This window comes from Nomia melanderi, chromosome 8 (assembly GCF_051020985.1).
Source record: "Nomia melanderi isolate GNS246 chromosome 8, iyNomMela1, whole genome shotgun sequence".
In the NCBI taxonomy this organism is placed as follows: domain Eukaryota; kingdom Metazoa; phylum Arthropoda; class Insecta; order Hymenoptera; family Halictidae; genus Nomia; species Nomia melanderi.
Window position 1 is genome coordinate 468187 of NC_135006.1, and position 21957 is coordinate 490143.

General features: G+C 41.4%; 2 protein-coding genes across 11 annotated transcripts in view; one reads left to right on the top strand and one right to left on the bottom strand.

Moving 5' to 3' along the window:
• Positions 1 to 1120: 1120 nt before the first annotated feature.
• Positions 1121 to 21957, top strand: part of Rpb8 (DNA-directed RNA polymerases I, II, and III subunit Rpb8) — a 74415-nt gene continuing 53578 nt past the window's right edge. The window contains exon 1 of one of the 2 annotated variants that reach the window (XM_031975679.2): positions 1121 to 1237. In XM_031975679.2, the coding sequence (XP_031831539.1) occupies positions 1165 to 1237 (73 nt within the window). In that variant the 5' untranslated portion in view covers positions 1121 to 1164. Of the gene's footprint in view, positions 1238 to 12083; positions 12514 to 21957 lie in introns of those variants that run through there. The other variant, XM_076370281.1, reaches the window with a different exon arrangement.
• Positions 15603 to 21365, bottom strand: LOC116426568 (uncharacterized). 9 transcript variants are annotated; one of them, XR_012999256.1, is made up of 5 exons: positions 20658 to 21365; positions 18514 to 18675; positions 17543 to 17635; positions 17295 to 17462; positions 15603 to 17017 (listed from the first exon to the last, which is right to left on the bottom strand). XR_012999256.1 is itself a non-coding variant. In XM_031975680.2 (4 exons), exons 1-4 carry the CDS (start codon positions 21270 to 21272, stop codon positions 17388 to 17390), a joined length of 945 nt encoding a protein of 314 aa, XP_031831540.2. In that variant the 5' UTR covers positions 21273 to 21365; the 3' UTR covers positions 15603 to 17387. The 9 variants fall into 9 exon arrangements, 3 of the variants coding, with proteins under 3 accessions (XP_031831540.2, XP_076226391.1, XP_076226392.1); XR_012999253.1 differs by having other exon boundaries at positions 15928 to 15956; positions 16034 to 16053; positions 16549 to 17635; XR_012999250.1 differs by having other exon boundaries at positions 17295 to 17635.

The following is a 21957-nucleotide window of genomic DNA, read 5'->3' on the forward strand; positions in this document are numbered from 1 at the left end:
TTCAAAATTCTGGGAAAGAAACCTGTACCCAAGACGCCTGTATTATCCTCAATCTGTAATTTATGCTAGTAGCTTGACTATTTTGTCGTAGATGGAGTCAGGAGTCTTTTTAAACAATTTATTATTACAAATTATTTCAATATGAAATATAAAAATAAGCGATTAGTAATGTATAATACCAATTCAGAAACACTCGGTAATTAACCCAGCATATTCGAGAAAAGGTACATAATCTCAAATTGGAATTTTTTCTTATTTAGATGTATGTACCCTATGTAAGTACACTAGTAATCAGGGTATGTATGTTATTCACCACTGATTCTCATTGGATAAGAACAAGAGAGAGCTGTTATTTCAACTGATGACTCTCGGAGTGGCACAGACAATTATTTTAACCGTCGGTGTATTGTTTTCGTATGTGTCTGCTTAACCATGCATAGCTTGAAATTTATGCAGATTTCTCGGAGATTGCGCAACATTTTGAAATCCTTAATATTACGTAACGCGTTATATGCCAATATATGCGTCATAATGTCGGTACTTATTGCTATACATGTATCACGGTATAGAACCTCTCAAGCTGCGTAAAAAGATAATTGTGCTGCGTAAAAACCATGAACCTGTACAGTGACTCCCTCTATCCAGCTCGTTAGAAATCAAAATTTCAAGGTTATTCAAGCGACTAATTTAATAAACATCGTTAGTTCCCAATTGCATTAATATTTTGTCATTAACATGAGAGACATTTAATCAGTCACATATTTGATTATGTTACAAATACAACTTGACAACTGGTACCTGAGCAAATACATTCAATTTATGACAATCGATTTTAGACGTGTACATTAAACCTTTATCTAAGAAAGTATTTCTAATTATCGTAATTAATATAGACACAATTTTGAACATAAAAGTATGTAACTACTCTAAAATCTTTACACATATGAAATTCTAATATCAATATTCGTGTTATTGTTCAAATATAAGTTCCATGAAGCGGAACGTCATTTTTATGTTATATGCATTCTTTACGCTTCGTAAGTTTCAATTTAATTTACCAAAATGACTAACCTACATTTTCGAATTCTAGCGATCCGAAATTATGTTCCTAGCTGTAAACGTAACATTGGCCACGAGAGTGCGACACTGTTTGAGTTGTCTAAAATGGCGGGTGTGCTGTTCGAGGATATTTTCAACGTAAAAGACATCGACCCAGAGGGCAAGAAGTTCGACAGGGGTGAGTCTGAAACATTTTTTACGTCTTTACGTATTCATAAACTGTGTTACGTCTGCATCGTTTGTGTTTTTGTGAAATTCCTAAGTGTTCTAATTGAGTCCTGTCGTTAACGTTCCCTTGCGGAAGTTACCGGGAAGCACATGGTGTGACAGGTTGATGTAAATACTGATTCTGTTGCGTGAACCTGCTAAAAAAGTATGCTCCGACTTGACACTGTCCGCTATTTCGAGCATTCAACATTTTTCCATTGATCAAAGAACCGTACTATTACTTTCTTCGTCGTATACTGTATTAATTGTTTCTTGACCGACTGGTATGCTGTAACGGCGGGAAATTCAAAACTCAAATAAAACAAAACAGAAGCCCCAAACAATATATATATACTAACGCGACAAAACCATGACCACTGAAACTTGGAACTTTACACTAATACGAATGCTGTTCCGATAAATATAATTTTCATACTTTTACAACTAGCAATTTTTGCATGAAAAATATTTGATAATATAGGGTATTTTGTTTGTTCTTTTTAAACATACGATTGGAAACCCACACAAAAATATATTTGTCGAATATTTTTCAATTCTCTAAAATCTACCTGCATCAATTGATGTCCATTTCTAGTACAACGTGGCGAACGCGACAGAAATCTGTTAGAGTTGTTTTCTTTTACAAAAGGAATGTCTCTTCTCGTCGCCTTGAACCCGCGATTCTAGATCTGTCGTTGAACGTTTTTCTCTGTCTGCGCTGTATCTCGGCAAGCTCGACTCGACGCGCTGAAATCAGGAATCTGGTGACACAAGGATTTCGTCCGAAACCGTTAGCAATCGTCGCTCACGCGTGCCTCCCAACAATGTGTATTGTTCTACTTATCGCAACCGCTTATCGTTCCCGCTGTTTTACGTGTCGCGAAATGTGACGATCGTATTTTTATCGCCGTATTTAAATATCTTGTGCGACCACGATCCCGGTACTTTACGCGAGCCATATAAATTCCTATGAAAAACGTGCAAAAATTCGACTTTGAAGCTACCTTGGTCTTCAAACTTCAAAAATATTCGCTGCGGTTGAAAATCATGGAAAATTTGTTGAATTGCTTTGTAAGCGAACTAAAATATTTTTATTCGCGTTTTCTGACCTGTGTCAGTTTTATCATCACAGATGGAAGTCGGAGAATTCAAGGTCGTTTAAACATTGATACGCATACCAGAACAACGGCGTCATTGCCGCCATATGGTAGAGTTTGCACACGAAAAAGTTGATTTAAGGAGGAATTTCTTCCGAAAATATAGAAAATTTATATTGTTTCTGAAATAACCATCGGTTTTCTATTTTCGACTGTTAACTTGCGGTGTCTAACCGAAAGATGACTTTAATGGAATTCTCTTTTATGCTCTCTGCATAACGCATTCACAGTTTTATCTTGTCTATCATTTTGCTTTACTCTTTGCTTCTTTTACACTTGCTGCGCATTCATTCATGCAAGGTTAGCACGCACCCATGGCAGTATAGTGCTAAAGTCGCAGAAAGCAAATAATAAAAAATAAAAATTTAACGATGGTCCGGTTAATGCGAGCCCATGTCGACCATCGATTATCTCGGACTCGTGCGGTGCAATTCAAATGAGAAAAAACGACGCGTATCGCGCGTCACCCTATATTTTCACCTACATTACCACTAGAGAAAGGGTTTCGCTGGAACAGCAGTGTTCCACGCGGATGGGTGTCAGTGGAGCTAGCTACGCGAGCGACAGAGAGAACAGGATCTCGGTTAGCGGGGAAGAGGATGCAGCAAGGGGTGGGAAAAAGTACGGAGGCTCGCTTGAAGTAGTTTCGAAGGGTGTACTATTACACTAGCACGGTGAAAACACTTTTTATCTTATCTAGCCGTTGCATACGATCACATTTTCATTTCTTCTCAGCGTGTATCAATATTTTTTAGACACTGTGACGAGGCTTCAAAAATTGAACCCAGAAAAAATTAAATTTCATTTTCTTTTCATGTTTTGAAGGTATAAACATTTGAAAGGGTGCTTTTAAATGTTCACGCTGGCATTCGGAATAGCTTGTGCGATGCAGACTGTTAAAGGAGGAAATAATAGGTACTTCACGGGTCGGTCGTTTCAAAGACTCACATTTCGCGATCTTGGAACACGTTTGCGCTAGTAAAAACAAGAAATTTACTCAGACGGTCAGTTTGAAATTTAACGTACTGCATACCGTTGACTATTTTATTGTTATTATAATATAGTTACGTAGTAAATAATAACAACGAAATATTACAATTCATTTCTATCATCCAAAAGAAAATTATAACAGCGTAAGTTTAAGGTTCTTTGACTAGAACGACCCCTCACAAAAATAATTTGCCAACCCCTTTTGATTATGTTCCGTTAATCCGTCATTCAAACTGTCATTTACTCCGGTCCTCTCAAGAGTGGTTTTCACCTCTAATATAAATATAAAATGTCTTGAGCTTTTCGCACTTTCTAGGTCATAATACTCCTGTTAACCGGTGGGTATCTTGTTGCTCGTCTCGCGTAGCGCGGCTTCAGCCATTACAGGAGTATAATAAGCCGAATGAAAACGAGTTTACGGAAGGCGCGTTTAGTTAAAACTGCAATTAAGGTTGCTCGTGAGTTCTTCGTACGGCAAAAGCAAATTTATCGGATTGTTGAAGGGTCAAGTACTCGCAAACGTTCCGTGTTTCCATTTGAATTCATTATTCTGGGTGAATAGGGGTTGTTGATTGTGCCGAAATCTCTCTGCAGATTAAAAACTACCCTGAAGCGTACCGTAATCTGTACACGAATACTGTTACGAATCTAGCACCTTGTAAACGTTGCAGCAACCACTAATGCATTCTGAGTTCTGTACATTTCAGTCTCAAATATTTATTTAAGTGCTTCTTCATATCTTTTAATGTCAACTTTGCCAAGCAAATAGCATAACATTTATATGTTTGTATAGTTCGAGCTAACTTTTAACCCTTTATGCCTTGAGTTGTATTTTATCCTCCACTGACATCGATAATGTAAATATTAGTTATAAGATATCTTCGATTTGGATAGTTGAACACTTGGAATAACACTTACAATAGCGACACATATGTGAATATTGCACTTCAAGCTAGCCTTTCACACCACAGAGGACTAAAAGACAGTCATTCCTAGATTCACTTCACCCAATTCATCAATCTCATTTTTCAAAACATTCGTACAACCGTTGAAACGAGGTAAAAATTCCCCTAAAAAACGGCTCGAGTTCACCCCCATTTGTCCAATCCAGCTTGCCAAGAGCCCACGAAGGATCTCCCATAAAGTCCGTAACACAGAAATTCTCAGCGCATCTTTATCGAACTGATCCCGAATCATCCACCTCGTATGATGCAATTCCACACGCGCGGAACATCGTATGGGTAGGGGGGCATAGGACGAGAGAGACAGAGAGTGAGAGGCTGCATCAATGAGAGCTCGGGGGCTCTATCATCACCAGCTAGCTGCTCTCGTGATTCATCGTCGCGGCGCCTCGGGATTCTCCGTGGCGCTCATCGGTGGCTATTTATTTATGCGATTCCTCTCGACTTTCACCGGGACCCGGCGATCCGCCGGTGCTGCTGTCGGATCGACGGGAGGAGGGATGGGACGCGCGTTTATGTGGGTATGTGGAATAAAAGGGCGGTGGGGCGACGCGATTCGCCGTCGGCTAGCTCCGCACCACAGTCGCTCGAAGGGTGTGGCGACGTGTTAGGGGTGAGAGGGGTGGCGGTAGCAGTGGTGGTGGCAAACCAGATACCGTGACTCGTTAGGGGTTCGTGAGGTGGTGTGCGAGGGGTGTGGGGTAAGGCTGGCAGTCTGCTGCGACCGGTCGATGCAGCAACGATGCCCGCAGCCGCAGCAGCAGAAGCAGCAGCAGAAGCAGCAGCCAGCACTGAGCAACATCGCATTCGCGTAATACGACACGACTCTGGATAACACGGGGTGGTCGGCGAGAGAGGAGGAGGGTGGAGAGAGCGCCCGGGACGCGTTAGGACGAGCGTGGTGGGGGTTGACACGGTCAAGGTCAGTCTCGGTTCCAAGGTCGCGGGGAGATGTCATCTCAGGAGGAAGCCGGTGCGGTCTTTCCTTCTCTGTCTCGCCTCTCCCTCTGCCGGTCCCCTCTCTCTCGCGTTGGAGCCGGAGAGCGTCTCCTCTTTCTCTGTTGCTTGCCCCCTCTCTTTCCGTTTTCCTCCTCGCGTGATCTCCCTCGGCGCTTCTTCCCTTACCACGACTCTCTACGCGCCCCTGCAATTGCGGTCTAATAGAGATCTATCTCTCTCTCTCTCCTGTAGCCTCTTCTTGTTTTCTCCCTGGTTTCTCTGTTACCGTTGGTCCTCCCGGCGGTTTCTTTGGTTCATCCTTCGAGGATTCGTTGGGTCGCAGTCATCTTACGTAGGAAGGATGGTGTGTATTTGTTTCAGTGATCGAGGAGAACAGTTTAGCACTTTCGGGGTGACCCTCTTTTTAGGAAATTCGGAGGGAGAGCACTTTTGTAGCTGGCCGGGTGCCATTTTAAAATTAGTTAATCTGCAAGTTTGGCTTCTGCTCGGTCTTTCGTCGATTATATGGTTAGTGGATAGTGGTTATAGATTCTGGAAGTCACGGAAAAGGAACTCGTAATATGCTGACGATGGTTCTACTCCTAGTGATTAATTTTGTAGAGGAAATCCGGAGTTAAATCGATATCACGGTGTTTCCGGAATGTCCGTCGCAGACAATACCACGATAATATCATTTTTTATCAGTTTTCGGGAAATGGCGATTGGTGCCGCGTGCCGCTCGATTCAACGGCACAGGCGAGCCGCAATATTGGCCGTGTCCGTGCGCTATTGAATTTTCAACGTTTCGTAAAAAGCCGGGAGAAAAGTCGTAACATCCCCGGAAAACCGACCAGGGAACGGAGCAGGATTCGCAAATAAAACGCTGATTGACTGATGATTCAGGCGCGCAGCTTGATCAACCGTTATTCGATTAACCGTGATCGAACGGTGGGAACGGGGCTTAACGCGACCTTCGACGCTTCCCCGCGACCGAGTCCCGCCGGCTCCCGAAGAAAATCAATTTGGGTTGCGAATGCCATCGCGTTTTCATCTCCAATCATAAATCTTCCGATTCTCTGATAGCCTCGTTGCTCGAATCGAACAAGAAACTATGAGTGTCGCACTAACAATAAGTTATCTAATATCTATGAATCATTGTAAAGCAGTTTAACGGAAAAGCAAAGAGTACATTCATTGTATCAATTCAGAGTACATATTTAAAGTCATAAACGTTTGATAATAGCATTCTCTTCTATACTATCGGAGTTAGCGAGAATTAAGGTCTCGGCTTGGGCGATATTTAAAGTATGTTTCAGTGAACGGGTCATGCGGTAAGAAAGATAAGGCTAACGCAATCGGGTACCATCCTTTGTATTGGTGGAACGGCGACACAAAGACCTGTGGGACTGGTCTACTGGTACAGGTCGTAGCGAAGGTCGTCGATGATCTACTGTTTCGAAGGCCAATCGGGATTAAATCATCGCTCGTGGGCCAACTTCCTTTTCAACGTGACCGAAGTTCCAGACTGATCACATTATTTTCATCGAACCGCACTTTTTCACACGGTGTCTGCGGCATTTTGTTCAGATCGATAGAGACAATCGCTATGAAGCGTGTTCTTCGAATGAAATCGATGTTACTAATGAAAATCTGATCGGTAATGATATTAATAACACCGAATCTATTATTTTGTAACCAGTTTCTGCCTCATTTTGAAGAAAACTATTAACCTGTGGTGATCAAGGATTCTTATTCTCCAACATGTGTCGCCATTGCAAACAAAGAAAAGGGCGGGAAAGGCTGCAAATGATTCTTTTTAAGTCGATCTCCCGCGACAAGTCTGTTCCAGTCGCAGATCGAAAATTCGTCGCGTATTGGCTGATTTAAGGTTAGATATCGAAGTTTTCGAACACGTTTATTCGGCTATTGTTAGGGAACGTGTCTCAGCCTCCGCACTGCCGTATCATTTATCTAGAGAGCTCCTCGAAGTCGATACAGCCGCACTAGTTCCAGCAAACTTTAACTCCGTAGTAGTATATCTGTATATACGGACCGGGGCGGCCAATACGCGATTAAGGCCACGACCTTGGCCGGCAACTGCACCGTGAAAGGTTTTTACATCTTTAACGAGCCGGATGAATTCGTGTCGGTAATATTTATGGAAGGCTCCTATAGACTCGATAAAACTCTCACTGCGATCTATTCCCGAACTAATTTTGTCTACGGCGTTTTGTTACGTCTGCCCTCTACCCGTGCAGTCTACGAATCCTCTTTCACTGATGTACGTTCCTATATTTTCAGATTTGCTTTCCAATTTGCTCCCATCTAGTTGTACCCCTCACTGTTCCAATGGATTCCGATGAAATATTTGAGAGCCGTTATGTCGACATCTCTTTCTTGTTTTATTATGTTAACCCGTTGCACTCGGAAGTTTTTCGCTAGAAATATTTGAACATTTTCTGACGAGATAAAGACGATATTTTGTGAATCTAACTCGAAGAGAAATTATACGTACATTGAGGAACAAAGCTATTTTATTTCAATATTTTTTAAATTGATGAGTTATACAAGGTATAATATTAAATATCAAATTTTATAGTTTTACCGTATGAAAGGTGAGTAAAAGTCACCTCTCGAGTGCAAAGGGTTAAAAGCATACTTCGAAATAATGATAGAAGTACATAAGATTATGTCCTGTCCATATATGCTTCTAAGAATACCCGTTGATCGGAATTCATACGAGGCAAAGGTCGAACTTGGTTTTCAAAATTTCATTATACGACATTTGGCCTGCGTGACTTTGCGCTCCGTTCACCCGTCCTTTCTTCTTCCTCCCGGTGAATTGGATCACGATCTCGTTGCATTGATCCGCGTTGCCCTGTGAACTGACTCTTATCCCATCCTGTACACTTGTTGAATAAATAACAACCGTCGGTCCCTTTGTGAGCGCACGGATTGTCTGAAGCGGGATTTTAGAGCACGTGCGTTTATTAATAAACATAAACGAGGAGCGTTCTCCTTTTCTTCTTTTTCTCTTCTTTTTAATATTTATTCATTGATCCTCGGTGTGTGCAGAACGTTGATACCGTGAAGTGTGTTCTCTACGATAACGTATCAGCATATAAATTGACCACTCGGTGATACTCGTAAAATGTTTACCAAGGCCGCCGCTTTATCTCGGAGATCAGTCAGAGTTCTCGACTTCGCGTGGACAACCGCGAATCGAACTGCGATCGTCGCAAACTTTAAAGCTTGATCCACAATATCGAGCCATTCATGGGTTGATCACGCTTCGACGTCGACCAAGTACTCTACTTTTGTTTATAAAGATAGTACTGTTGACGACACCCAAGTCTGGGCTCCATCTCGTTTTGAGCCAGTTTAGTCTCGGTTTATACTACTGAACCACAGTTCAGTTAGAAAAAGAGACTGGACTTGTTCTGACCCATACAGTCACAGCGTTTTCTATTTATTGTAATTAACCGTGAATTAGTTACGTGCCTGACAGTCAAAGAACATACAAATGTAACCCTTTGCACTCGGAAGTTTTTCATTAGAAATATTTTAACATTTCCTGACGAGATAAAGAAGATATTTTGTGAAAGTGACTCAACGAGAAATCACACTTACGTTGAGGGACAATGCTGTTTTGTTTGAATATTTCTCAAACTGATGCATTATACGAAGTTTAATATTAAGTATCAAATTTTATAGTTTTACTGTATGAAATCAAGTGGTGAGTCACCTCTCGAGTGGAAAGGGTTAAAATAAACCTACCAACAACTGAATACTTATTTGAACCGTATGGATATCTTGATTGAAGCGAGCAATTCCCGTAGGAATTCCAGGGAGTTTGTAATTCGGTCTCAGGCGAAAAAGATCAGGGTGGAGAAAAATTTCAAGTCCGGGATCACACGATCCGGAGAGACCGTTTCTAACAGTGGGTCACCTTGCGTTGCCGTGGTGCCCACGGTAATTTGAGCAATTTGCTCGAACGGATCGCTCGCGAGCCTAATAATGGTTTCCTCTTTCTGTCCCAAGAATCTTGCATACGCTGACTTTATTTCGCTGCACTCTGAAGTTGCGCCTCTATTGAACTCCTCGTTACCATCCTCTAATAGTTGGCAGCTACATCTTCACACAAATGTATCGCTACATTAGCATGCAGTGATCGACCATCGATTTTTCAATTTTCACGTGAATTACTGAAATCCAGTCAGTTCTCAACGATTGCGCAACGTTACGCTCCTCGTTTCGTATTTCGACCGGAAACACAATGAATTCGTTAACGGGGTCTGATTGTTCCGCGTCCAATTTCAGTCCGCGCGAGGTTGCGTAAGGTGGCGTGCCGTCCGCGGCCGCTGGTAATAAAGAATCTTTGAGAAACGGCTGCTCTTTGGTGCGCGCGAGTGCTCACGGGTTACGTCGACGCCGACTCGCATTATCCATTTAATCTGATAAATGACGCCGGAGCTAATCAGGCGACGGCGAACGGAACGCACCGTTGCGCAGCGGATGCGAGGCACGTACCGAAACACCGCGTGATCCTTGCGCTCCGATGTTCTCCTTATTGCTGCGCTCGCTCTCTGACCCGTCTGGTTCTCCTCCCTTTCTCTGTGACCTATTTCGATGAAATCCACGCTGTACGAAAACGACATTCCGCGTGACGGCCGGCCCTGAGACCGCGCGGATTTGGAGGCCACATATTAGCCTTTGGGTCTGTCTGTTTACAAAAAGAGTATAGCGGGTATAGCTCCTAAACAGGATTAACACTAGAATTATCGAGCATTTAAACCGTCTTTTTAAAATTTCTTTATAAATGCTAAAAGCGTGGATTTTTAAGATTTCAATTGGTTTATATTTCAGTTTAGGTATTACTAAATTAAACTCTTTAATCATTTTTTAACACGTTGAGTTTGCCGAGAAAAATGTACAAAACGAAAATACTGGAATATCAAGTCATGTAATTGAATTGCGTTATTATTGCAGGTTTATCTTGTTGAATGTCAATGCATTAGGTAATGCTACTTGTAATATAAAAAAGTATAAGTAATCATCATTTAATCGAATGAATTATAGTGATTCGATTTGGTTGTGGTCACACTGCTGACCCTCACGGCATCCAACGTGTTAAAGAAGAGTCTGTGCGTTTGTAGTAATTGTAAAAGAAGAAATTAGGGATTGGTCATTTTGACCCACCTGGTAGTTCTAGTGTCAAAATATCTTTTAGCTACACATTACTCAGACTCCTATCAAATCTGTAATTCGTTTAACTCATCGTAAACGTATGAAATCCGCAGTCTACCTACTCCTTGTATCTATCTGAGATTTCGTGATTAGTTTAACCCTTTGCACTCAAGAGGTGACTCTCAGTCATCATTTATGTATGTATTACTGTAGTTCATTCAATTAAACGATGACTATTTGAAAACATTTCTATATTATAAATAATGCTGCTTAATGCGGTGACATTTAGCCCGATCAAAGTGCAACAATAATAATGCAATTCAATCAAATGATTTAATATAGCATTTTTCCCATTTCGTGTATTTTGCTTTATGATATCGTGCGGCATTCAACGTGTTAATCCACTGCACTTGAGAGGCGACTTACAGTCGCCATTTCGTTTGATACAACAAAGTTACAAAGTTAGATGTACTATATTAAAGTTTATTTAACGTAGCTATCCATGAAACGGTAAAACAGAATAGTTCGTTATAAAACCTATCACTGATATTTCATTAAAAAATGAAGAATATATCCAACGAAACAATTTTCTAGTGCAAAGGGTTAACACGTTAAATACCACTCGGTTCCATAGAGCAAAATCCACAAAATGGAGAAAATGTAATCAATCAAATCATTTGATTGAATTGCATTAGTATCATCGCACGTTCATCTAGCTGTTCATCTAGCTGTTCATCGTTTAATTGAGTGAACTACAGTAATTCGATTTGGTTGGGGGTCACCGGTGACCCCCATAGCATTCAACGAGTTAACAGTCCAAGAGCTGCAAGATCGCGGCGAGACCGGCGAAAACCGCTGCATCTCGTGCTCGTGGCCGAGAAAGCGCGGGCACCGCTTGACGACCGATGCGGCCACGCGATTGGCTGGCGAACGGGCGGCCAGCCAATCGCGCGGGTTGTTTGGTACGGCGCGCCGGTAACGGCCTTCGTCCGGCTGCTACCCGTGGCGGTTGGTTTCGCTAGCAATTGCGCGCAAAACGAGAGTCGTCGGGCACCGGGCATATATTCACGAGACAAGGATGAACGTAAAAATCGCGATTGGGACGAGGAAACGACGAAACGAACGTTCCGAGCTCGGTGCGCGCGGTTCGAACAGGAGAAGGAGTGAGATGGGACCGGGCGAGAGGACAGGGCTGTGTCACGGTGACCGCAGGCCCCCTAGGCAGATTTGATCGATGTATGAATTGCTCCAGCAACAGTTATTTTTTTTTAGTATCAATTCTGATTTAACAAATTCCGTAATTACTGTGGGATTGAGAATATTTCCGGAGACTATAGATGTCACTGCTAGAAATGCTGCTTAAGCATCGAGACAGGGCTGGAAGGAATAAGAACGAAGGTAGATAACAAAGAAGAAAATGGATACACGGGAGACACGGAGGAGGATGGAACGGCCGTGGAAGCGGGACGGTGTTACGAAGGAACGGCTAGGTCGAGAAAGAAACGGCGTGAGCAGGAGAGGGACACGCTTATGAAAAAGGGGGGCACGGTGTGGCGGTGCCGGCTGCCTTCGGCGAGCCGACAGTTTGGTGGCGTTCGGTGTTGCTAGGCGCGAGGGCCACTGTCAGTGCCAAGGCGGCAGCCGGCAACCTTCTCGCGACCGCGAATCGCGGGAGCCACCTTTTTCCTTCGTTTCTACGCCTGTCTCGCCGTGTACCGTTCCGTCATTCCTCCGGGGCCGTTTGCTGCGGTTCCCGATCGATCTTTCGTCGGACGACGTTCGCTCGCGGCCACGTAGTTTTCGCCGCGATGCATTTTCGAGACTGTTCCAACGACGTCGAACCGGCATCGCATAGAGCCGCCTCTTCGGCATCACTGCGACGTCGTCGTTGTCGACGTCGACGTGCCGCGTCTGCGTGCGTGTGTGCGTGAAAACCCCGGGAAAGAAGCCGACATACGGAACAATGAACGTGATTGGAAAGATTTTTGTATACCATGGCTGAAATCACACAGGTACGACGCTTTATTGATTTTTATTTTTTATTCGAAACGAACGCCGGATAGGAATGAAAGCACGTTCGACAGCATCGCGAGTGAACAGGATGAGTTTCGGGAGACGGTTGTACTCTCGATCGCGTTATCGATTCACGGACGAAATTCGATTACTAGATTTCTTCCGTTGATGGTGTAACACTTCTTGAGCATGAAGGAACTTTTCTGAAAGTTTTGAAGATGGAACACGTATGTTAGTATGGTTCTGTCGAGTGTCTGAATTCTGATATATCTTATTCGCTTGTTTTTTGTTTTGAATATACGTGGATAGGTGAAAGTATTGTGCGGAATAGAAATGGCGTCTCTGAATAACGGTACAATGATGAATCGCACGAATTTGAAACGTTGAAAACCGAATTTTGTCGACGGTGCCGCGTAAAAATGCTAATGCGACACATTTTATCGTTTCTTATCGGACAGTTGAATACCCTTTCCGAAACGTGGAAATGTTTGAAAGGCGGCTCGCGCGAAATAACGAGCGACACCGATGTCCACGATAAAATCGTCTCGATCGCATCGAGTCTGCCTTATCTCGTTCGCACTAACACTGCCGAAAGTGTTTCCAATTGGCGCTTATAATAATATTCGTAGAATTTTCGAACTGTAAATTAATCAATTTACGCGGAGACAATTATTGAAGGAAGTGGTTGGTTCGGATGTATTACGTTGCACTTAGGTTAGCAATCGGAATAGTAAACGAGATATCGAATTACCATTTTTCACGGTCTCCTGGAAACGAGCCGTAAAAATAAAGAGCGCCGATATTCTACGATTTAAACTTACACACGATCGTAAAAGTAATCGTAGACACGATGGATGGTCGCGGTCATTAAAATTTTATCCACGTCTTCAGTTTTACTCGACCTTGACTGAAGATGGTATCCCTTTTCGGTTATATTTGTATGAGGTTAACGCTCGGTAAGGTTTCATATTCAAACGTTTATTGTGTCAGCTAAATTCTACATTCTCTTTGATGAGAAGTACGTGAAAATGATTGTAAGTAAAATTTGATATTTTTGTATTATTTGGTAATACTAATTAGGTAATAGTATTTATCGTAGATGGGAATTGACCCAGCTCCCCTCTTTATTAGACTATCAGACATTTCGCCATCCGACGGTTAACAAGATTAGCTTGGACTGTGTTGTTGCCATCACATATAGACGTGTAGTTAGATCTGAATGTTCGAATAAACATGTATGATATCGATGTCGATACATCATAGTCTTATTTGCATTCATTGCGAAAAAATAATTAACCGAATCTTTTTAATCATAAAATTATCCACTTAACTGAAAGCCTGCTCAGTTCCGTTTGGACATTATGCGTATTTCACACCACATTCATTCAAATTGAAGGGAATTATCTTGCACTTAATGGATTTTAATTTTTTTCAACACTAGAACTACCGAGCAGTTAAATTAAAGTTTTCAGATTTGTCTGTAGGGACTCTAAGACTATAGCCATTGAGATTTCAATTGACTTACGATTCAATTTGCGTGTTACTAAGTAATTTAGTAATTTCGCAAAGAAACATTTGTTGTGTTCAATAATTATAAAAGAATAATTCACGAATGGGTCATTCTGGCCCATTCAGTAGTTCTAGTGTTAAACGATATAATGATTTTTGTAAAACTATTCATAAAATAATTCATATGATGAGGGGTTAATTAAATCCATCGAAGGACGACTGAACTCTCTAGAATCTTCCATAAGATTTTCGCGGAAAAATTGCGCGTTCCTGGGTGAATAGTCACGTTCTCGCAGAGCGACGTAATAGTACAAAACATAGATTCAATAGGCCAGAGGAACTATGAATCTTGTTCTCCCGATGAACAGAACTTCTCCGTGGCCTGTCGTTGTATTGGCAGTTCTTGCTATACACGGCCGGTACCCTCGTGTTACACGCGAACTACGACGCAAAATCGACGGACGGTGGAGCGAGGAGGCGAGCAGAAGAAAATTGCGTAGTTAGCGGGTTTGTATCTCCCTGATCTGACTACGAGGAGGACGGTTGGTCGCCTAGGTGTCCCGGTAACGCGATTAGGGGAATAAGCGTGAATCACAACTGGCATGTTCTGCGCATACACGGATGAGAAACCCGATCACAAACACGCGTGACAATTCACTATTACTTTTTTATGATTAATAATAATTTCTTTTTTCCCCCTTTTTATTATCCCCTTCGTTAACTCGTTGCCACGGTGGTCACCGGTGACCGGAGCTTCCAAACTGCTTGAAAGCAATTACAATAAGAAAGTTTATATTGAATATAAATGTTTAGTAACACGAGAAGCTAGATAATAGTGTAATACGAATACTGGTAATATCAAAACATTAATAATTATATTTAATACTATTTTACTCTATTATAAAGGAATAAATCTTACTATAACAAAACGCTCGAAATTCTCATGGCAGCCAACGTGTTAATTATATCCGTATTATCACTTGTATTTCTATATTATTCGAATTAACAGTCGACATATTCCCCAGATGGCGCTGAACCGGTACCATTCCGAACTTTTCAATCCGACTATTTTTCATTGTTTATTATTTTGAACCCAACTGAATTTTATTTAAATAAAATTATTAATATTCCAAATTTTTAAGAGAAATTTTTCTGTGGAAATATCAGAGCCACCTTTGTGAAAATTTATTTCATTTTTGGAAACGTATTTGGTATATTTTTTTGTTTTTCGATATCCTTCGGACATAACCTCAAACACTTGTCCATTACAGAGCCTTCCAGATTTTTACTTACTTGAACGTTCATGCATATTTACGGAATTATAAGCTGCGGATAATTAAAATTCGCGCCGCGCTCTGAACGGGTATTAATACCCGACCGTTCATCAAACGTAAGTCTCATAAACGGGAATTAATACCCGGCTAGCCGTGTAAAGTGTTAAGCACAGCTGCTTACTTTCCTTTAACGAAAAGGAATGAAATATTGGTCAGCTTGTTTTAAAAAAATTTCTCGTAAAATTAATGACAGGTATATTAGGTGTATCAATTGGCTACTCTTTATTTTTACCCACATTCGCAATATTTACTGTCAAGAAGATTAAACGGTTTAGAAGTATATTTTTTTCTACACTAAGTATTATAATTGTTAGGTATTTCATTTTTATGTGATACATATCAGAATTTTGCTAATGAAGTTTATAAATTATTTATTGCTACGGCAATACAAATATCGTTTATGCAGCATTCCATTTTTAAGACCCCGCAGCTTTGAACATTCGTAGCTATCGGCTCGTCTGATCATTGCGCGCCGTTTCTACTTATCGCGGACCACGGGTGCACGCGCACTGGATAAATTTGCCAGGTTCAGTATCTCGAACACATAAACCCGTATGCAACAATTCTCTCCCACGCTTTCGGAACACGCGTCAACGTTGCTACAGCAATTTCAATTTATTATTCAATCTTTTATAAGAATATAAAAGCACATTACATATTTCCATTTATTTCTTACAGTGAAAACGGAGAATAATCCTGAAAAGAAACGTTTTTATTGTTATGCGCAACCCTTAACATCAAAGTACCTTGCTTTTTCCTTTTATTCAAAATTTTAGTTCCACTATAAATATTTAACATTTTCTAATGAGACAGAGATGACATATTTTTAGAGTTCACTTACAGAAAAATCGCACATGAATTATGGAACATAGCTACTTTATTTCAGTATTTCGTATATTAACCCGTTGCACTCGGGAGGCGATAAAATCTGATGTTTAATATTGAATTCTGTGTAAAATGCCTTGATGCGTGAAATATTGAAATAAAACAACTTTGTTCCTCAATGTACTTGAGATTTCCCTTTGAGTTAGTTTCAAGGAATATCGTCCTCGCTTCGTCAAACAGTGTTCAACATTTTCAATGAGAAAATTCCAAGTGCAAAGGGTTAATACGTTACACAAAATTTAACATGGAATACAGAACTTCATATTATTCCCGCGTGAAATCAAGTGGCAACTGGGAGTCACTTACAAGCGTAAATGGTTAAAATGTAACTGCTCGATATTGCGTCGTTCAATATTTTGCTACACTGTTATAACAGCATAATCACCTAGGCGATCTTTTAACCTTTCCGATAGGGACGCGCTCCGCACAAAGCTAGTCACCACCGTCATTGTTAACCAATGCACGCGCGAGCACTCACGTGTTCTCCTTTAGGGCAGTCCGGTGTTCTGTTATCGACATACTCTTTGCAACAGACCGCCGGAGCATAGAGGCTAACACGGATAGATCGGCGCGTTGCTCTATCCAAGCCCCGTCGAATCCTGCCCGATTAATTAATCCCCCGGAAGCGGACGTTTCTGGCAACCGCACGGTAGCCGCTTTTTGACCGGTCGTTCTTTGTTCCTGAAGAATTTTTTCCTTCCTCGGACCAATCACGGTCTTAGTTAAAATGCAATTTTCTCTACGAAAATGTTAGCCTTGTTCGTGATCTTATTATCTGTACAAGGGATATATTATTAAATATCGCAGCAATTATTAGTAGCTCGAGGATTTTATGATGCTGGATATTTCTCGAATTTGCTAGTATTTGGATTTCCTTTATTGAGTAAATTTATGAATTAATACGGTGGTTATGTTTGATAATGTTCCGTGAAAATATTTGGCAACGAAGTTTTTCGTGACTCATACTTAGTTTTTAGAAAGTCTCCTGTGAAACGGTATCAAGAGTTTCGGTTCACAAGATTTTATGAATTAATGTAGTTGTTTGTAGTTACTTAGGTTTGTTGACTCAGCAAATATTTCTCCGCCTCCACCAGCAGCGAGGACACATTTCGGAATGTGTATCTTCCGAACTCGCCTCAAGTGACTCATCGCAAGACTGCGGATATTATGTGCATGTGGTCCTTATAAATAATCGAACCGCAACGAAAAAAACAGTTCCACTAATATAATAAAACAATTCTGGTACCATTATCTGAGTAATGAAATTTACCAATGTATAAAATATTCGAAATTCTCTTACACGTTTAACAAATTCAAAAGTATCCTTATAAAGAGAAGTCGGGGACTCAGCATAAATCACAAAACAAAGAAAAACCGAACAAATATGAAGGCTCTAAGAAAACAAAAAAAATGAATAATTAATCCATAACATATATTAACTCTTCGTACTCGAGAGGCGACTCCCGGTCAATTGAACGCAGCAAAATCATAAAATGAAAAATTGAATATAAAATACTGAATAAAGTATTAACCCATGAAACATATAAATAAAACAATTTTGCCCTATAACTTATGCACGATGTTCCTTTATGCAAATTGCAATATTGTTAATATTTCGTCAGAAAATAATGAATGTTTTTAATGAAAAATATTGTCGAAGGCAAGGGGTTCATTTAAGGAAGCGCGAATCGGTTCGAAATTATCGGTAGCCCAGTTGTTATAGAACAATAAAGACCGATCGTAAATTTTTTCGAATCTGGGTCAGAACCGACCCGGTCACCGGCGGTGCAGGAAATTTAACGCGAATCGACGTAGAAGCTTTGGATACGCGTAGTTCGTGACGGTCCGAGATTTAAGAACCGGTTCCAATCCGCGGCGTTCGATCAGCAGAAAGTAACGGCCGAATGAAAATTACGAGCGTGAGCGACGCCGCGCGCGCGGGAACACAATAATCGATAGTTAACCCGCTGCGCTCGATTGTAACGACGGCTGTAATGGGGGTGGGTGGAGGGGGGGCTGCACGGTAAATCCTGAAAATAATTGATTCCCTGCGATACACGTATGGCAACGTTTATTAGGACGGTTCGTAAATATTTCCGGTGGAGAAATATTGTTCGACTAACAGGCGGACGTGGCCGTGATACAATATACCGGGTGGCCGGTCGGTACGCGCGAATGATTTTCATTACTCATCGTGGACAGGTGAAACCGATATCATGTAATTTAATCGGAATTCCTTGGAATCCCTGGGCGAATAAAAATCGAACTCACCGACTTGGTTATTTCAAATTGTACTTTTGTAGCCTTGCATTCTTTTATTTTTGAATTCCAATCGTTTCCAAATGACGGGTTACCAATACTGTCGTCCTTAACCCTTAAAGGCAAGTCACCTCTGACGTGACGACAGTACTTTGTCGGTGCAAATAATATACACTGAAAGTTTATAAATTATTATTCAACACTCGTACATTTGCAATAGTGTTTCGTAAAATAAATTGTTTCTAATGAAAATGATCTTACAATACTGAATATTTTTTACATATTATAAGGGTTAATTAGCGTCGGATTAAATTGAAAATATTTGTTTGTTAAATACGACGTAATAAGTGTTAATTAATTTCTAGTATATGCAATATTTGTTGTGCAAACAAATATTTTGGACACCTATCAGACTCGTTTCATCAACTAACGATATATATTAGGTCCCTTTAATTAATTCTATGTTCAGAAGCCTCACCGATTCTCATATTTGTCTTCGAACCGATATATTATCTATTATCGTCATCATCATCATTATTTTTATCAGATGAATGTTTTTGAAACATTTATCAAACTCCCTGTTTCCATACAATGATTACAAGATCCGTGTTTTCTGTACACCGAAGCGTCGAGATTTACGTTAGATCAGTATCCAGAGAAGTTACTTATGGACGGGAGCAGCGGTTCAACGGGAAAAACCTATTCGACAGCCGGACAAATGAAATGCTTATCGTTTCCCGCGTCTCCTCTCTATAATTCCGTCATGGTCGGGTCTAATGAAATTTTTTTTGCGTGCCCCCTCTCTTCTCCACTCTCTCCTCGTCCACGGTCAACCGTAATAATTTCTCATACGGCGTCGCGGCGAGTACATTCTTCGATTAAACCTTGCCCCCGCTCGCCGCTTTCGAGAATTCTGGTGCCGCGCGTTACCGACGATTAATTCCGTGGAACGAGTAAAATTGATACCATCGGACGCGCATGTGGGGGGGGGGGGGGCTCTTGGAACGAATAAAAAAGGAAAAGTGAAGAGTTAACTGAACGCCTTGGTCAACGGAAGAACAAACATTCTCGTTGATACCTACTCTTTCACGGAGAAAAACATACAAAATGGGAGGAAATTGATATTATATGTTTCTATGCTATCGATTGGAATTTTTGAATTATTTTATAAAAGTCATTTGAATAATGATTCGAAACTATTTAATTGAAGTGCGTTATTATCATTGCGCGTTTATCTTGTTTGTAATGCATTGTTTATAATATTCAAGTGTTGTTGAGTAATCATCGTTCAATGGAATGAAATATAATAATTCGATTTGGTTAGGAATACAGAGTGGGGCACTGGATGGAGTTTTTAAACCGATTTTAACAAATGTGCTTTTTTTTAAGTAGAAATTAAATATTACTTGTGCGTTGTCGATGGAAAATAGATGTACAATGAACATTGTATTCTATTGTTTATAGTTGATTCTCTAGGATAATAGTTTCAAAGGGGATAAAGAAATCGTAAGACAGCTGCGGTAACTGCGGTCTGGTAACTGCGGAATATCGCCAAGCGTACAATCCGAAATGAACTTCTCCCGAACCACACATCAGTTCTCAGTAGCCAGTTTACGACTGATTGAGATCCGTAATTACAACGTTCGTTATACTTTCTTTTCCTTTCTTGTCTCGCGTGACGTAATTCGAATCAGCCATTAAGTAAATCGAGACTCTTAATGTGGAAGTTCGACCGTTACGGCGAAGAAAAACGTGTGATAATTATACGAATCGGTAATTAATGTTGACTAATTACGTTCTCGAAACGTGACTTCTTGGAAAAGTAATTCACGCCTTCAGTTCTTAACTGTTTTATTCTATAAATACTCGATGTTACACACTTCGATGCTCGACGTAAACAATACACTGATTCCCAGAATGAAATCAACTCGATTAATTAAACAATTCTAAACCTTTGGCGTTCAAAAATAATTTTCCCTGCATTCCTTCAACCTCCACATAGCAATACGTCATTTCCATCAAACCATCGAAAAGTAATAATAAAAAGGAATAAATGAAAAACATCTGGGTTGAGGGCTACAAAAATAATATTGGCAACAGCCCGTGGTCGATTGGAAGTATCGCACGCGCGGAAGAAACTAAATGCCAGAGCTCACCGAAATATTCCAATCGAGGCCCTTCGCGGTGTGCGTGCGTGCATGCGTGCATGCGTGCGGGGAACCCGTTTCGGTTGGTCTCCTCGCAGAAAATCGGTCTCTCCTAATCTCAAAGTGTCTCGCCATACGCTCGTGTTCACGAGGGCCTCCCGACGCCGCGCCGAGTCTCCGCAGGAGATTACTCGCTTCTGTGGAGACCGGTCTGGTTTTACCAGTCGACCTTGAGACCAGCTGACAAACCGAGGAAGAAGAAGAAGAAGGAGTAGAAGCACCAACGAAGAAGAAGAAGAAGAAGCGAAGACGACGGCGGCGGCAACGCGCGCGGTCTCTCGAAAAATGGTGGGATTGCGCAACGCTTCGAAATACCCGTGGCATTGGAACGCCCATCGTCGTCGTGCTCACCCTTGCTACATCCTCTTTCTGGGTACCCCTTTGTCTCAGCGGATTCGCGAACGGCGGGGAGAAAAAAACACGAACGAACGTTGTTTCGATCGTCTTTTTCCCCCAGTCTCTGTTTCTCTCCCTTTTTCTCTTTCTCTCCTTCGCCCGTCCGTTCGTCGCTCTTTCTTTCTCGTATACTGGCTCTCTCTCCCACTCTCTCTCCCTCCCTCTCATCTTTTTTCATCGATTCCGGTCTCTTTGTATCCTTTACACCGAACGGTCGGCTGGTCGGCCCTGTCCGACGGACGAATTTATTTTCGTGCACGCCTTTCGACTTCACCGGCAAGAGATTTATGCGAAATCGCGGCCTGTGCGGCGAATTTTCGAGCGCTACGAGGATTATTCATACTGGTGGTCGCTCGATGAGGTATTAACGGCCTCGTCTCTCCCCGCGTCGCGGCCCGGTCAAGCTCGTCTCTGAAAATATTTTTCGAGCAGTTGCCGTGACATGTTTCGTCGGCATGTGGATTTTTGGTCTGGCCGATTTTTTGGTTTAAAAGCTAGAATCAGTTCGATCGGATCAATCGAATTCATATTCTTCTTTTCATTTCCGTAATCAAAAATCCTTGCTCTCAGTTAACGTTTCCGTTCAATCCCATCGAAAGTTAACTTCTGTTACGAATACAATAGAAGCTATGCTTCAATGTATCACCATAAGTTATTCGATTACTTGATTACGTTCGGAAATACTAGTCCCAGCGTTGAAGTGCAAGGTCTTTCTAAGTTCTGTTGTACAATAATTCCATTGTAACACGATCTGGATATCGCGACCCTCGACCGACGAACTCTCTAGCAGCAATGAAGGGTGCCGCGAATATTCGCGACGGATTCCTTTAATTCTCCCTGCGGCTCGAGCTTT

Coding starts and splice junctions, on each gene's coding strand:
- LOC116426568 (XM_076370276.1), bottom strand. CDS start 21,272: ATGAGAGGGAGGGAGAGAGAGTGGGAGAGAGAGCCAGTATACGAGAAA. Junction 18,676..20,657: donor GCCTCGATTGGAATATTTCG/GTGAGCTCTGGC, acceptor ATAAACTTTCAG/TGTATATTATTTGCACCGAC. Junction 17,636..18,513: donor AATTTGAAATAACCAAGTCG/GTGAGTTCGATT, acceptor TTGTTTTCTTAG/AGCCTTCATATTTGTTCGGT.